This window comes from Cryptosporidium ryanae (genome assembly GCF_009792415.1).
Source record: "Cryptosporidium ryanae isolate 45019 chromosome Unknown contig_25, whole genome shotgun sequence".
Classification (NCBI taxonomy): Eukaryota; Apicomplexa; class Conoidasida; order Eucoccidiorida; family Cryptosporidiidae; genus Cryptosporidium; species Cryptosporidium ryanae.
Window position 1 is genome coordinate 24,630 of NW_027125541.1, and position 17,133 is coordinate 41,762.

General features: G+C 27.1%; 7 protein-coding genes across 7 annotated transcripts; 4 read left to right on the plus strand and 3 right to left on the minus strand.

The window, feature by feature from the left end:
- Positions 1–749: 749 nt before the first annotated feature.
- FG386_001494 (uncharacterized protein) lies at positions 750–1,587 on the plus strand (the record flags this gene model as incomplete). Its single annotated transcript, XM_067340887.1, has 2 exons — positions 750–800; positions 874–1,587. 2 exons carry the CDS (start codon positions 750–752, stop codon positions 1,585–1,587), a joined length of 765 nt encoding a protein of 254 aa, XP_067197235.1.
- Positions 1,588–1,620: 33 nt separating this feature from the next.
- Positions 1,621–2,175, minus strand: FG386_001495 (uncharacterized protein; the record flags this gene model as incomplete). The annotated part of the gene is made up of 1 exon (XM_067340888.1): positions 1,621–2,175. One exon carries the CDS (start codon positions 2,173–2,175, stop codon positions 1,621–1,623), a length of 555 nt encoding a protein of 184 aa, XP_067197236.1.
- A 1,461-nt stretch (positions 2,176–3,636) lies between these two features.
- FG386_001496 (high mobility group (HMG)-box) lies at positions 3,637–4,185 on the minus strand (the record flags this gene model as incomplete). The annotated part of the gene is made up of 1 exon (XM_067340889.1): positions 3,637–4,185. The coding sequence occupies one exon, from the start codon at positions 4,183–4,185 to the stop codon at positions 3,637–3,639; it is 549 nt and encodes a 182-aa protein (XP_067197237.1).
- A 1,211-nt stretch (positions 4,186–5,396) lies between these two features.
- FG386_001497 (TSP1 domain-containing protein TSP10 precursor) lies at positions 5,397–6,566 on the plus strand (the record flags this gene model as incomplete). Its single annotated transcript, XM_067340890.1, has 1 exon — positions 5,397–6,566. The coding sequence occupies one exon, from the start codon at positions 5,397–5,399 to the stop codon at positions 6,564–6,566; it is 1,170 nt and encodes a 389-aa protein (XP_067197238.1).
- Positions 6,567–7,908: 1,342 nt separating this feature from the next.
- Positions 7,909–9,726, plus strand: FG386_001498 (uncharacterized protein; the record flags this gene model as incomplete). Its single annotated transcript, XM_067340891.1, has 1 exon — positions 7,909–9,726. The coding sequence occupies one exon, from the start codon at positions 7,909–7,911 to the stop codon at positions 9,724–9,726; it is 1,818 nt and encodes a 605-aa protein (XP_067197239.1).
- A 1,553-nt stretch (positions 9,727–11,279) lies between these two features.
- Positions 11,280–12,857, plus strand: FG386_001499 (uncharacterized protein; the record flags this gene model as incomplete). Its single annotated transcript, XM_067340892.1, has 2 exons — positions 11,280–11,529; positions 11,584–12,857. The coding sequence occupies 2 exons, from the start codon at positions 11,280–11,282 to the stop codon at positions 12,855–12,857; spliced, it is 1,524 nt and encodes a 507-aa protein (XP_067197240.1).
- Positions 12,858–13,611: 754 nt separating this feature from the next.
- FG386_001500 (uncharacterized protein) lies at positions 13,612–16,749 on the minus strand (the record flags this gene model as incomplete). The annotated part of the gene is made up of 1 exon (XM_067340893.1): positions 13,612–16,749. One exon carries the CDS (start codon positions 16,747–16,749, stop codon positions 13,612–13,614), a length of 3,138 nt encoding a protein of 1,045 aa, XP_067197241.1.
- Between the last annotated feature and the right edge of the window lie 384 nt (positions 16,750–17,133).

The window sequence follows — 17,133 nt, forward strand, 5'->3', positions numbered from 1 at the left end:
AATTGCATGATAACTTAAAACTTACTGTTTTATATGCAGTATTATTATTTAAATACAATTGAGTTATATTGATTTCTTTATAAGAATAATGATTTTAAGCGTGATAAATTATAAAATTTAGTTGTTAAATATTTCAAGATTAAATTTAAAAGAATTAAGCAGAATTTAACAATTAATTTACCTTTATTTACAAAATATTCGCATTTTATTTGTTCTAAAATGTAATTAGCGACAAAAAAAAACAAACAAAATAATTTCATTTATAAAAATATCAATTTAAATATACTTAAAGTAGTATATTAACATAATAATATATGAGGATAGTTATGTATATATGAGTATAAACAAATAAAATATTTACTATTATTTTATTTATTATTAAATTTAATTTAAGAATTGCATGAGATAGCACTTCAAATAATAATTTAAATTACATGCATTCATGCAAATATACAAGAATGGCATGATTTATTGTCATAAAATTAAGTCAATTAAGTAAAAGTTTAATAAATTACGTGTTATTTTAATAAAAATATATACTTTATATGTTTGCTTTATTTATTGTATAACAAAAAAAACAACATTTATTTTAATATTTACAAAGCTAAGCTTAATTTAATTAACTCAAAATGATTTTGTGAATTAAAAAGATGATATACATAGGTTTATTGTTCATTTTTCTTATTATTGAAGTAAAGCTTACATACTTGCTTGTTTTAACTCAAAATGAATTTATCATTTTGAGTGAAATGAGTCAGGTTATTCAGCATAAAAACAATAACTTAAATCGTGAAATAGCTGTAAGTAAAAATTAATTATATTATATATATATTTGTCCATTTATTTTTTATTTTTTAAAAATTAATAATAAAGATAAAGTCAAATTTGTCTGAGTTTAATGAAATATTAAAAGCGGAAGAAGTGTGTTTAAGTAAATTAAATAGTATATATGAAAATAGAAATAATAATTTAAGTTGTTGTTCGTTCGTCATAACTATTTACGAAAATAATGAAATATGTGATATACGTTTACTATATGAGAATAACATGATTAATAATGATATAATATCAAATAATCACGTTAAACAAATGAAACCATACTATGACAATTATTGTAATAAAAAAGAATATACATACTTAATATATAATAATATAACAATAAGTGATTATAATAATTGTATTAAATATAATGAATTAAAATCTGAAGATACAATGAGTTATTTAGATTATAAAAATAAAGAAACAATACCTATAATAAAAAGGGTTTTACAACTAAATGGCTTTATAAATCATTTCAATATACCTAGCGCTTCTACACATATAATGTCGCAATCAATTTCAACTCAGGGTTCATTTTTACATTCAGAAGTTGGAACAAGTTGTTCACCTTTACTTTCACTCATTTTTGTAAGAGTTTGCAATACTATTTGCAATTCACATCATAATTCATCGTCTGGGAGAAACTCAATTCCATTATTTTGTATTAGAGATTGTCAACAATTCTCAAAATATGCTTGCTTACGTGGATGTAGAAAATATGGTTGTAAAGTTGATTTATATACATGTATGGAATTAATGTGTCAGTAATTAAAATTATTTAATAGTTTTTTGTTTTGTTGATTATTCAATTGAGAAATTGCACATTTGATATGTACATAATTCGTATGAGATGCCACAACCGAAATAACTGCAGCCTTGAATACATATATTTTTTGCAAAACCAGTACATGAAGGAAAGCATGACCTTGGAAAAGTTTCCTCTTTAACCGAAAACATTGAATTGTCCGTACATAATTTTTCGCATATTTTTATAAAATGCAGTGATAAAATTGAGTTGCATACATCCCATGTATTGTATGAATTTGACACAGAATCATCATTATTTTGTCCATTCAACAATGTTGTTTTTACTGGAGGAAGTCTAATATGAGACCCAAAACCTGATTTAATTTGTAGTTTTCTTCCATTTACATAAGTGCTATTATTTATTTTGAAATAAATTTCAGTATTATTACTTATATTTATATTTTTGCTATTTATTATGTCACTACATGTATCGTAAAATTTGTTAGAGTTAAAATTTGAATTTTTAATTAACTTTAAACACTCGTCCTCAAATTTTTTAATATATAAAAACTCTCTATAGTTGTTACTTTTAAATTGGATTAAATCCATTTTATTTATACCTAAGTTTTCAATTTCATCATTTCTGTCAGATTCACCAATAATACATATCCTATTTTCTATTTTTGGTATTCTTATATCTAAACAATAATTCTATTTTAATATTTAATTGAACTTAAAATTGTTTAAACTCACTTTAAATGTACCTTTTGTGTTTATTAAAACGTGATTTAATTTATTGTGGCCACTGTCACTTTTAGATAATTCATTTCTAGTTTTAAACTCCACAAATTCTATACAATGAACTGAATTAAAATTTAAGTAATTAACTATTAACAAAAAAATAAGCAAATTATTTATACTTAATTTGTGTATTGGCATTAAATATCTTTTAAATTATATTAGTTAAACAAAGTATTGATTGTAGTTATATGATTAAAAATAGTTCATTTACATGTGGAAAATTCACATTAATTCGTTTCATCACCGGTATTGTGCTTGCTAGTATTTGCATGCAAGTGTTATTGTTCACACTATATTTAATTTAACAAAAAATGTTTGACAGAAGCAATGAATAATTAATATTGCAGAACAAGTTTTATTCAAACACAGTCATTTGTTGTATAATTTTATTAGATATTATATTGTACTCATATTTGCATTTTTTTTAGCGTTTAAATAGAATAAATATGAAATATTTAAAAGGCGCCACATGTTATCTAGAAATGTATAATTTGGGATTGCAATTTTGAGATTTGGAAAGCCAGTAAGAGACTCAATTTTGTTGTATTAAAACGGTAGTAATATACAAATTTTAAACTGTATTAATTACAATTTAGGTGCTAATCAATCGAAGAAGGTTGTTTATTAGATGTATTTATGTATAAGCAGATAAACATACACATATATGGAGAAAAAAGTGTGAAAGTAAATTTACTCTTATAAATGTGAAATTACTGATGTATACGTTAGATTTAGTCATAAATTATTTATTTTTGTATATATGAAAACGAGTAATTAGTAAAAAAGATAGAAAGTATATACATACATATTTATATTCTAGATCATAAAAAAATATATATATATTCAATAATAATAAATATTGCATATAAATTGATTTTATATGGGCCATAATTATAAATATTGACGGGTATCAAAATATAACTTGCGTTTATATCAAAGAGGAGCTACAATTCATTGATATAATAATTAATATCATACGATAATAAATAATTAATTTTATTATTACCCATAACCATTATAGTTATAATTGAAATCATTATTATTATTATTATTGCTATTATTCCGCTATTATAGAATTCACAGTATTAAATATTTAATCTTAATCTGATAAACATTTATGAGTAATTATTGAAATAATGACAAGCATCCCTGTTTTTTAACTTTTTCAAGCCTATATCGTCTTTTCTAGTTTAATTCAATTGAAATTTAATTTAGTGTCACCCCCTCTTTTACTTTTATCAATTATTTCTTTCTTTATTTACAATATTATTACCAACCTGTCATACTTGTTGAACTGAAAGGTTGCATTTGTTGTTGGGCAGATGGAGAAGGACCGCCACCGACAGATGTTGGACCTGACGCTCTATAAGCAGCCATTTCAGCGAGATACTTCTGTTTAAATTCTTGTGCTTTTCTTTCCCATGGCCCTTTTTCTTGCTCAGGTAAACTGTTCCACATTTCTGCCAAATCTTTCATTTGAAGTGCCCTGTTAGGATCATTCTCTCTCACTTTTTGTCTAATATGTTCACACCATAATGTATAAGCTGTATGAGGCCTTTTTGGCTTGTTTGGATCTTCTGGGGCTCTAATTGATCTCTTTGACTTTTGTTGCAAAAGTATTCTGGGCTTCCACATTTTACCAGTACGAGCAGCCACATTACTTGCCAAATCAACAAAAAAATCAGCAAACTCACATAAAATGTCAACTATTATAGCATCTGAATTGTTTGAAGAACCTACTCCAGACGACATAGATCCAGGTGGTTGTGGAACTGATAATCCAGATAATCCTCCCGGAAGGTTAATCTGGTTTGACATTCTTTAAAATCCAGATTATACTTTTTTATTCTATTTTTTTATTAATACAACCCTATCTTCTTTACTGAAAACTGTCTTTTTTTACTGTTATAAATAAATGACAGTTCCAAAGTAAAGAAGAGCTTAAACCTGAGTCAACTCAAGTTGTAAACCTTAATATATGTAAAGTATTTTTTTAAAGTCTTTAAATGACCGTACCGGAATTCTATGTTTACCTAGGTACTTAGCTGCAATATGTACTAAATAGACAAAGGTAGCTATCCAAAGACACTTGAGGATGTAGATAGATATAAGCTAATTTAACCCGCCTATTTGTAGACACTACTGACTATAATTTAAGTTATTAATAACTTGTGAATTTTTAAATTAATTTCACACATTTAATTCGTTTAATTAAATTAACTTAAAACTAATATCTTGTAACTATAACATTAAATTTCATTAATCTCAATTTGATTGACTTTAAAATGGTACCATTTAGCATACTTTATGCCAACAATAGATTTGGCGCTACTGCAAAATGCATGGTAATACATATTTTTTACTAAAAATTGAAATAAAAAGGGTACCGGTAAATTTTTTTAATAACTAGAATATTATATATATAATGGTTGGCGAAAAAAATAAAAGAGTAATATACATTCCTGACATTTATTGTCATTTTAATATTTTAATGCTTAAATAGTTGGATTTATTTAATTTGCAAGCAATTTCTTGAATTACGAAGAATACACATTTTAATTTGCTTTTATTAACACAAGCAATGTATATTATTTTAAATATATTTTTAGATTTATCTCTGAATTAATTGTTAATTGTTATTTTTTTTTATAATTTAAGTAAAATAGCAGTATTATTTATAGGTTTATTTCTGGAAATAAACTTTGTATACAATATTGGCGCCAGACTTATGTTTTAACAATAGTAGTTATTTTGTGAGTAAGTTGTTTTTTAAATAGAAGTGAGAGTTATACCGAAACACTTTTAATTATTTATATTTTATAATTTATATGTATTGATCTATTGCTTCAAGTTTATTGATTTAATTTTATTCTGTGTTTAATTACAAGAGCCATTTTTATTATTTGAAATTAATTTATAAATACTATATAAAAACCAAAATATAGATACATAAATATAATTACTAATTATTCAACTAAAAAGGCAGAAAACAAATAAATGTTACTTTGTTTTAAAGTTATCATTTAAGTATGAATTTAATAAAAATAACAATTATTGTCTTAGCTACAACTTTTATGTTAGGCAAACTTAATGGACAAATGATAAACACTTTAAGAAATCCAGAGGGGGGAGAAGGTTACACTTGTATGCTATCAAATAAGGAAAAGGTATTTAATTGTAAGGGATGCAATGTTTCAATGTGGAATTGCTGGGAAACTTGTTCGAAATGTAATGGAAAAATTCAAAGAACAAGAGCACTAACGGCAGTTTCAGGTGATACTTGCCCAGTACAGGCAACTGAACAAGTTGACTGTTTAACAAATGAGGCGTGTGAAATTTGTAGTTATAGTGATTGGTCAGAATGGTCTGCATGTTCAGATACATATGAAACAGGAACAAAATATAGAACAAGAAGTGTAAACTCAAATAATGAATGCATGTTAAGTGATGAATTACTTAAATTACGTGAAATAGTACAATGTGGGAATAGTAATTCTATTTGTAATGAATTATTAGAAGGCGTTAATGGTTTATATTACAGAGGATGTCAAAAATACTCTAGAACTGGTCAAAAGTGCATAAATTGGTTGAGTTTAAATTTAGATGCTTTTAATTATCTATCTACACTAGAAAATTCAGGAATAGGTGATCATTCTTATTGTAGAAATCCTATTTCAAATAACACATTAATTCCAACTATTTGGTGTTATGTTAGTATTGACCCTTTAACACCACAATTATGCGACCCTATACCAACAAATTGTGCTGTATCTGAATGGTCAGAGTGGTCTTCCTGTTCAGCTACCTGTGAAACAGGAAAGTCAACTAGAACAAGAACCATTACGCAAGAAGCATTAAATTATGGAGAAGAATGTCCTACAGAACTTTCCCAAGTGCAAGATTGTACTGTAGATATTATTTGCCCAGTAGATTGTGTTCTTGGTTCTTGGACTTATTGGTCTGCCTGTAGTGAGGAATGTGGTGAGGGCAATTCAACTAGATCAAGAAGTATTATTACTCAACCGAAAGGAAAGGGTCAGGTTTGTAAGGAAACATCACAAAGAAAATCATGCCAGGGAGAAAAATGTCGATCCTTTTGGGAAAAAAATAAATACACATTGATTGCTTTCGGCCTTTTGGGTTTGTTGCTGATAGCATCTATAACATATATATTGATTCCGAGACAAGTTACTTATTAGCTAGTTTTTTTTTTTAATTTTAAAAACTAGAAATAGATTTTAATGGTAATAATAATAATACAATCAACAAAAATGTAACAATTATGAAACTTATATGTAAATTAAGCAACTTAGAACAAGTAATTTACTTGTAAAATTACTATTGAATTCGTTTATATCATTTATTCACCTTATAATTCACTGTAGAATTTATGATGCTATAAATTAAAATATATAAGGTTATATTCAGGTTAAAGATTCAATCAATAAACAGATTTAAATGAAGCCTAATATATTCTTAAGCTATATATATAGTTAGAATAAGTTCTCATTATAAACATTTAATTGGAAATTTTAAATAGAAAATTTACATTAAAAAACGCAAAAATGGGTGCATACTATAAATGAAAATATAAATGTGTCTAAATAATATATATTATATTGTTTAAAGTTGAAGGTTTTAAGCTAAGTTTCATTACTACTTTTAATTATGATTACTTTATACGATGTAAATTAAAAACATATTGAAACTATATTGTCAAAAAATCAAATTAATTAATATATTTAAATGTTAAATTTGTTTATGTATGTATCACTATTTGCACATAATTCAACCATTAGTCATCTTTGAAATACTGCATTCATTTTAATATTGTTAAGATCACAATTGTAAAAAGGTGTACAGAAGTATACCATTAACACCAAAATACATGTCTTGTGATAGGCGGGTTAGAATATAATTTTGCCTGGAGCGGGTGAAGATCTATATACTGTGCTATTGTAAATTTTAATTTATAAATTAAGTAAAATAAATATTTAAATGTAAATAATAAAATTGAAAGTTATTTTGTTTCAGTAATAAACATTTATTTATTAGGAGGGAAGGTGAAAATAAAACAAAGCAAGTAATACAGTAAATAAAACGATTTACATTACATAGCACATATATGTATACTATATAATATATTATATACACATATTTATATATATATATATATATATATATAAATATATATATGTATATGTTTATGTATATATATAAATATATTTATATGCATATATACTAAATAATAATAAACTGTATGGTTGCATAAAGTATTTATTTAATACAAAATATTTGTGTTTAATTGTTATATATTTAATTTAAGGTCCAAACAATTATACTGTTCTTTTTTTTTAAGCGAATAAAAAAGTCAGGTAGTAATTTAAGAAATAAAATTTATTTTCAAGGAAGAAATTATTGTTTTTTCTTAAATTTTAATATATAGTAGCTAAATAGAGACGGAGTCAAATATCAAAAACAAATAAGAATAATCAATATTAATAATTTAACATAGTAGTTAGTATATAGTAATTTCAAACAATGAGATTCACACCATTTATATTATCAAGTTTATTATTTGGTCTACTCTCTGTTGCTTATTCATCTAATTTAAGAGCAGCAGTAGATTCTGATTTAATAGGTTCGGAATCAGAGATATTCAATGGACAACCTATAAGAAAAGTTGAGGTTAGATCACCTATTTCAGGTATATTGAATAAGGTGAATATTTTATCTACAGGTTATCATTCAGCAGGAACAGCATTTGTTGTTACAGCCACTGAAAATCAATACTATAAGAGCTCGATAACTACAAGTGGTAAGAGCGTCTCAGTAAAGAGAATTGTAGAGGCGGGGAGAAATGTGTATATACAAATATTCAGAGAATTTTATGTTACATTCTTTACGAGTAAGAATCCTGGAGATAGTGTGCAACAATTTGACCTATTGGCAATACTATTTGTGAAAAGGACTCTACCAGGTGAATCACCAATTTTACAAAAGCTTCCAAGATCTGTTCCCACTTCTCCTATTGTTGCATCATTACCTTCCGTTTCATCTAAATCAGAAAATGAGGCAGAAGAGAGTGATTTATATATACCTTCTAGTTCTCACGAAACAGAATTAACAGATGTCGGCGGTTCATTGTCAAGTGCAGAAGAAAGCCCTCAAAAACAGGAATTAGACAGACAAATTGATGGGGCTTCTGGTGGAACTTTATCTTCAGACTCTTCCAAGTTTGAGGAGTCTCAGGAAGATCAAGTTTCACTTGTTGAAAGCCAAATGAGAAGTGATCAGGTATCTGTTGATGATAGTCAGTTATCTGACTCGTTAGAGGAAAATCAAGGTTTAGATCAAATTCCAAATAAATCAAATATCATTTCATCTGACATTTCGGATAGTGAAGAACTTGGAGAGGCAATGCAAAGAAGCTTTTCTGAAGTATCAGACTTCGTTTCAGATTCGGAAGAATCATCAAGATCTTCAGGAGCATTGAGCAATTCAGAAAATAATGTTCAATCAATTCAACCTGGTGACTTAGTTGGTTCAACAACAGACGTTTTGTCTGATGAAAATTACAGAAATAACGGTGTTAATTTTGATGAACAAGGAATACCACTTAAGACTCAAACTACATTAATTGATATTTCAGGAGAATCTATGATTGATCCTGATAAAAAAGATCAATATACCCAAACAGAATCATTTGACCCAACAGCTGCTGCTGTTCAAGAGGCAATGTCAATAACTTCATTATCAACTTCCATACCAGTTGAGGACAAGTCTGTAGAATCAGAATCTGAGAATTCTTCAGAAGTCGAATCTCCAGAGGCTAATTCTCCAGAGGCTAATTCTCCAGAGGCTAATTCTCCAGAGGCTAATTCTCCAGAAGTTGAATCTCCAGAAGTTGAATCTCCAGAAGTTGAATCTCCAGAAGTTGAATCTCCAGAAGCTGAATCTCCAGAAGTTGAATCTCCAGAAGCTGAATCTCCAGAAGTTGAATCTCCAGAAGTTGAATCTTCAGAAGTTGAATCTCCAGAAGCTGAAAGCATTTCTAGTGCACAAGATTCCGAAAAGTCAGATGCCGTTGTGACAGTAGTTACTGAAAGCACATCGGAATCTATTTCATCTCCTATTCCTGAATCTGAAAACGAAGAAGTACCAGAAATACCGGACAAACCAATAGTTGAAACTAAAATTGAAGATGAACATAAAGGTGATGAATTTGACGAAATGGACACAAATTCTTCTGCTGGTGGTGATAATTCTGCTAATTCAGGTAATGAAGGGAATTCATTATCTTCTGCTGGTAGATATATCGGCTCAGATGTCGATAATAGTGGTTCTGCTAATGAATAAAACAAAAAAAGAAAAATTCAAAGGTGATGTATATTTTACTAGAAAATATGTAAATAAAATATAATGTATTGTCAACTAATTTTACATTATTGAATGGTGGTTTATTATATAGTATTTCTAAAACAATACTTTTTTACTTTAATACATATTTTAATATTAAGATTTTAATTGTATATAAAACAATGTGTAAATATTTGGTTATATGAAATTAAAATCTGCAGTTTTCTTTTAAGTTAGTTACAATTCCAGTTCACCTCTTGATTTACATATTTTATAAATATTGGTTTATTCTTTGTTTATGTATATATATATATATATATATATGTAAAGCATAAGCTCATTAAATTGAATATTTTTATTATTAGAAATGTAAAGATGAAAGTCATGTTTCTTATTTCTTTCTTTAAGGTTTATTCTAAATACATGTTTGTGATGACGTATGAACAAAAAAAGAGAAAAACCTATAATATTAAAATATTGTAAGGATTTATTCAAATGTTAAGAATATACATACTTAAAAAGAAGGATTTAAAATAATTAATGATTATCAAAACGTAAATTGTGAATGTATGATTTTCTTTTTTTTTCATTTTTTTTAAATTTCGAAGTACTTTTCATTCTTATTTCTAAAAAGAAGATGTAAACCAAGTTAATCGGGATTGTTCTATTGCCTTTTTTTTTAATTTAACTTTGTTAATTAAGTACAAAGCACTTTAAAGATACAAATATTTATTTTGAATTTATTACTTATTTTTGCCGTAAAGAGTTGCAAATTAATTATAGTGTACATTGGACAGTTCTGAGTTATAATCCAAGTAAACGTTAATTTGTAATTTTAATCTTTAGGTTTAATTTTTTATTTTTAAATACATTAATTTGACATCAAGGTAACACTATTTATTCAGGTGTCTTATATTTAGTTTATTTAGTATTTACATTTAAATATCAATAATTTCTATTTCTTGTACAGTTTACATAACACCTTAATACGCTATATCATTTGTATACTGGTGTATTTTTATCTCAATGTTAAAAATGGAATCTAAGGTTTTATATTGTATTCATAATGAAATGACACAGTAACATTAACATTAAATGTACATTGTACATGTTACTTATATATACTTAAACACAACATTTCAAAACATAATTTTAACCCACGTTATTGCAAAATAGCTACTAATTCACTAAAAAGCAATTATAACAGCATATTGTTTCACCTAAGTAAATAATTGACAAAATTACATCTCATGTTTTATTTTCTGATTTGTATTAATGTGACGTAGCCTTTATTTCAATTAATTTACAATAATTTCAATTATTATTTTTTACCCTCACCAACTTTACTGAAGCCATAAATTTTAACTATATTAATTAAATAAGTATTAACATCAACATTAACAATAATAATAATAATAATAACTATTGTTATTATTAATAATATTGGTATTATTTAAGTTATATTTTTATTTACTATTTGGTGTTTATTTCTTTTTTTAAGCAAATAAAAAACACAGTCAAGTTGTGTTTAAGTGGAACAATTAGATTTAAAAATGGGATTTAAGACAAACAGGGGAAAACATGTTCGTTGTGAATTTACTGATTGGCTTAGAAGTGTAGCATGTATACTTGTTCTGTCAGTACACTGTATGGTAGCGGTGCAAAGAATACTAAAACTGAATGATATAGAAAAAGAAATATCTGATAATTACCTAATGATTTTATTACATCACGGTATGCCTGTTTTTTTCTATGCTTCAGGAAGAGCATCATATTATTCAACTGAAAATTATAACTCATCGGGTAAGTTACATATGTTAACCTTACATGTATATTACTTTAATTATAAATAATTAGAAAGCATTTTTGGATATATATATAAAAAAATAATAAGATTAATAGTTCCAACAGTAATTGGTTATTTCACAGTGGTTGCAGGAGCAGCCTATATAGGTTCAGAATGGCGTCCATGTGCACCTAAAGGACCATTTAATTCTATATTTGACTTTTATTTAAGATTTTTCTCAGAATTTAAATGCTCAGGATTTGAATGGTTATGGACATTACCTATGGTATTTATACTTACAATTGTAAACAGGCCCGTAACATTGTTACTAAGAAATATTTGTGAAAATAATATTAGTGGAAAAAAAGGTATTAATAAAAATAATATTATATTAAGCATTTTATTTTTATCTGGATTATTATTCTCATTTCATATTTTATTTAGTTTTCCTTTTAAATATGTATTATTACCAATATTTTTGTGTTACATATTTATGATTATAGCAGTTAAATTTTTATCAAAAAAGCTTCATTCTATAAATAATTCATTCATTACAAGTTTTTTTGTGTACATTCCACTTTATATTACAAGCTGTTATATTGGTTTAAAACTAGATTATATTGTTGATATCATTATTAATAATAGCGGTCATAATAGCTATTCATGTATACTGGCTAATGGTATGAAATTAGTTGATGATGAACAACCACTTAGACTATTGCTTGCAATGGTATTTTATAATATATATTATTTGGCTGGATTTTTAGATAGTTTACTTGATGTAGACAATGAAAATACTAGAAATTATATATTAAACAACACTATACCAATTAAGATAATTTTTTTAATATCTATTAATGCTTTGTCATTTCCAAGCAACAAGTCACTCGTATCTTACATATGGGCTTATCCATATTATTCTGGTGGAATTACAACATTTATATTCGTAATCGGTACATGGGTTTGGCTTGAGCTATTCAGAATATCTTGTGTATATTTGTTTAATAATACAGAAATATCTAAAAAAATACAAAATCATCTTTCCCAAAGTGGTATTGTTATTTATATTACACATGCAGTTTGGCTCGAATTTGTGATTAAGTATATACTTGTATATTTTTTAAGTCCACTAAGTCCTTTTTCATTGTATGATGGTAAATCAATATCTGTCTTTGGCCACGTATTTACTGGTTTTGGAATGTTGTCATCTTGGGTATTTTTGATGATTAATACATTAATTCTAAGTTTGTTAACATATGTGTTTATTATTAAATCCAAGATAATTAGCTTTTTCTTTGGAATATCCTTAACAGGATCAAATGAATCTGCTAAAAAAAATAGATAATCCAACAGTAAAATTTGTTTAAATAGAAGAATTAATTGGTTAGTTTTTAATAAATTAACTCCAACTTTTATTTGTTTTACTTTGTTTTATTGTATATTTAGTTTCTGCCCTCCTTCAGCTGTATTTTTGTTTTACAATATAATTTAAATTAACATAAATTCGTGAAATAATAAGAATTGACATATTTATTTAATATTAAACTGTAATTTAAAGAATACAAAGGTTTTAAATAAAAGAAACTGTAAAATAGGAATGTATTATATAAAGATATAGCGATAATATTATTGAAGGAGACAATGATGCACGTAAAATATACATTGATTGTCTAAATGACTCGTCATAAAGATAATTAAAGTATTTAAAGATAAATTAGTCTCACTCTAAATAAAATAAACAAAAAAGTACGTCTTCTGCATTTGAATAGTAAAAATTCTTTCATTTATAGGGAAAAACACATTTCTTCAAAAAATAGTCATTAAACATTTTTTATTTATGCAAATGAAAAATTCACGAAATTATTACATAATTAATTTATCTCTATTTAACTTTAGTTCAATTGTTTGATTTTTTTTTAACTTAATTTTTTTCTTTAGTCATTACAACATAAAAGCAGTTATATTAGCACAAATATTAATACGCCTTTAATCAAATGTTAAAACATTAAAAAAAAATCAATCTTAGCTTCGCAAAAAATTTTATTCTTGTATAATAATTCAAGAAAAAAAATTAAAAAACTTTCAAATTTTCAATCAAATTAAAGTCTTTCTCTACCAGAAAGAACTCTTAGAATAATGTCGAATGCATGAATTGCGGCTTGTGTATTCTCTTCATAAATTATAAGCTTTAATGTGCTCTTGCGTCTTTCCAAAACATAAAATGCAATAGTTAAAAATTCTTTAACTAACAATGTTGCACGGTTAGCAGATAAGTTGTAATTGTAAGAAAGATTGAATAGAGGAATATAGATGTGTTTTTCTCTATTTGCAATGGCTTTTTCAATAATTTCTTCATAAACATCCTTTAACGGTCTTGAGTTAACATTAACTACAAATATTCTTTGCAATGTTCTTGATATCGGTAAGTCACTCACTGAATATTTCTGATTTGGAAGCACGGTTATATGGCTATTTAAAACTGGGTAAGATTGTCCAATACTTCTAAGTATGTTGTTTATTCCATTATAAGCAGCATCTACAACTGCAACATCACAATTTTCAGGTCCTGGAAGGATACCAGAGTTTGTAAGATAAATTTGTCTTGAAATATCTGTATATTTAGTCGAGGAAAAATAAGATAATGTATTTACCCAATAAAACATGCTGTACAGTTTTGTTATATCAAAGTGTGAAATAGCTGAAAGGAAATCACTAGTACCCATATTATAGAATTGTTGTGGCATTCCTGTACTTAGAACAGGAGCAGGTCTATCTGCATTTGGATTTCCTGTAAATTTAGGAAGTGGTGGTCTCGGTGGTGGAACCCTCAGTGGTCTAGAAGTAGTAGTAGTAGTAGTAGTAGAACTTCTTTTGGTTAATTTACTTTTCAGAGTTTTAATCAATGTTTTAGCCTTCTTTTTTGGTGTTACAAATTCTGGAATAGCCTGAGGGCCAATTAATTCACGCAAACTCATCCAATTCTTGTCAATACTTCTAACTGTAGATGCTAAACCACCACAACTTGAATATTCTAAGTAATATGTTGAGAATAGTTCAAGTGCAAGGAAGAATAGAGACGATTCATTTGTATATAATGTAACGTGAATTGAATCTTTTTGGGGACTACTTTGATAAAACGAATCCATAACTGTTACTGCCTGTAGTAAATATTCTTTGTTCCTATTCTCACTTGTGTCCATACTTATTGATAACAAGGGCATCAATAAAGTAGAACATCTGAATTTTGCGGAGGTTAGTATTTTTTCATATAATACTTTAGTGGCCTCTACTCTTGAATTATACAAGAATTTTGTTGTATTCACACAGTATACCCTTGTTATTGTAGATAAATATGCATCTGTGAGATATGGATTTGGCTTAGTTGTTAAAACTTTAATTTCTGAACTTCCGACTGATGTACATTCTTTTTCATTAATTCCTAATTTCAGGGCCAAATCGAGTTGTTCACGAGAAGAAACATCAACAACCAAACAACCACATCCATATACTATTGGTCTATGTTCAGTCAACATTAGAGAAAAGTTTCTAGATGTGCTGTAACTAGATACTCTTCCATTAAACATTGACTGTATTAATTCTGATAACGGACTTGATGACATGCAATCGTTATCATAGGTAAATACATATTGAGAAGTTTGAACACGTTCAATGTCACTTCCAAAGGTACCAGGATAATAACGAGATTTTGGTCTCAATAAAGAATGAGCATGGTATTTTTGTGGTCTTAACAAACTACTGGATGCCTGTACTGTCATGAAAAATGGTTTAATTTGATCTAATAAAAACGCCAAATTTTCAATGCTATTAGTTATAATAGTTACGTGAATATTATCATTATCGACTAAAAATGTATTTAAAGCTTCACCCAAGGCATCTATGCATACTGAAAGTATCTTGTCTGACAGATTTGAATTGTTTGACCATAATCCAAATGGTAATATCAATAATTCAGATAAATTACTTCTACTTGCGTATTTAAGTATGTTCAAATATGCATCCCTAATTAATTCCAGTAATGAAGCATAATTATTCACCTCTTCTATTGCATCAGATAAACTCATGTAAATTACTTTGGACAATGATGAAAACCATTCATGTTCATTTTGTATAAATTTTGGTGATCTTATTGTTACTCCTGGCTCTCTTTTGTAATTACTGTACGATAATCCCATTTCATTCATTATATTAGAAAAATTATACGAATCGCTGTCCATAATAATCATATCACATGAGAATAGACCAAATGAAAAATCAGTATGTGCAATTGAAACCTGAGTTGTAACTGCTGTATACTTATTCATATATGGATCGTTTAATTCAGATAATAGTGTATGTAAATTTTTCATTGTTGGGCACGCAATACCGTCGTATTGATTCAAATCCCTTAATAATGGTACTGTTGGAGAAATTGATTCTGAAGGTCTTGTGGGTCTAGGTGGTATTGGTGGTGGCTGTCTTGTAGGTCTAGGTGGTATTGGTGGTGGCTGTCTTGTAGGTCTAGGTGGTACTGGTGGTGGCTGTCTTGTAGGTCTAGGTGGTACTACCGGCCTTCTTAATCCTAATGTATCTTCTTTGATTGAATTCTTATAGGCATTTTGATCTCTCGCGAATGCTAATGCAAAACCTTCCAGAACTGTATTGTAGTTTGAATTTGAAAATGCGGGTATAACTAATTTAAATGGACATGATAAATTATTTCCGTAGTTTGACATCATCCAATTTCTAACTTCAAATGCCATAGTCGAAACTCTAGACTGGAAATTTCCAGTATCGGATGGTATTACCGGTAATAACAGCGTATTTGCTGAATCATTTAATGCAGCATTTAATATACCTTTAAATAATGTTGATGGTGGAAATGTTGATTCAACACAGTATATATTTTCAATAAAGTTTTTAAGAGTTGGTCTTTGATTCATTCTAAATATTACTGGGAATGTAGGTGACAATACAGGACATTCAACTCCTGCTGTCTTAAGAATATCATTGTATTTTGAATCAGTTGAATCTACTACTAATATATCACATGATGGAGACTTGAATAATTGAGGGTCAGTTGGGTCCGATAGTACTACAGAGACACATTTTGCTGATTGAAACGAACCACCTCTATTTGATAAATAATCTGATAATGTATTTAAGTTATTGCAATCAAGTGAAAATACAACTCCCAAATTGAAAATATTTATTAATAGTAGTAATACGCCAACTCCCATATTATATTTCATTCAATATTGAAGTATTTTTGTTCTATAATTAACGATAATTATATTATTGTATAACAAATAGCTAAGTGAATAATGAAAGAAAAAAATGGAAACCCTTAATAGTGTAAATATTAATGTAATTTTTATTATTTTACTGACTTAGTCACAATACATATTTATTGGCTCTTTTAAATATGTAAATACATACAGTAAATTATTTTCCTTATATTTTATTATTACTGCCCCTTTTCTTTTTATGACCAATATCCTATTTACTTCGGTACCTACAATTTCAAGACAAGACTTGTATGGCGCCTTTTTTATCAGTAATCTTAAATTTTGTTGACAAAACATGTCAGGTTATACGAATATTAAGTACTAAATATTTTTTCA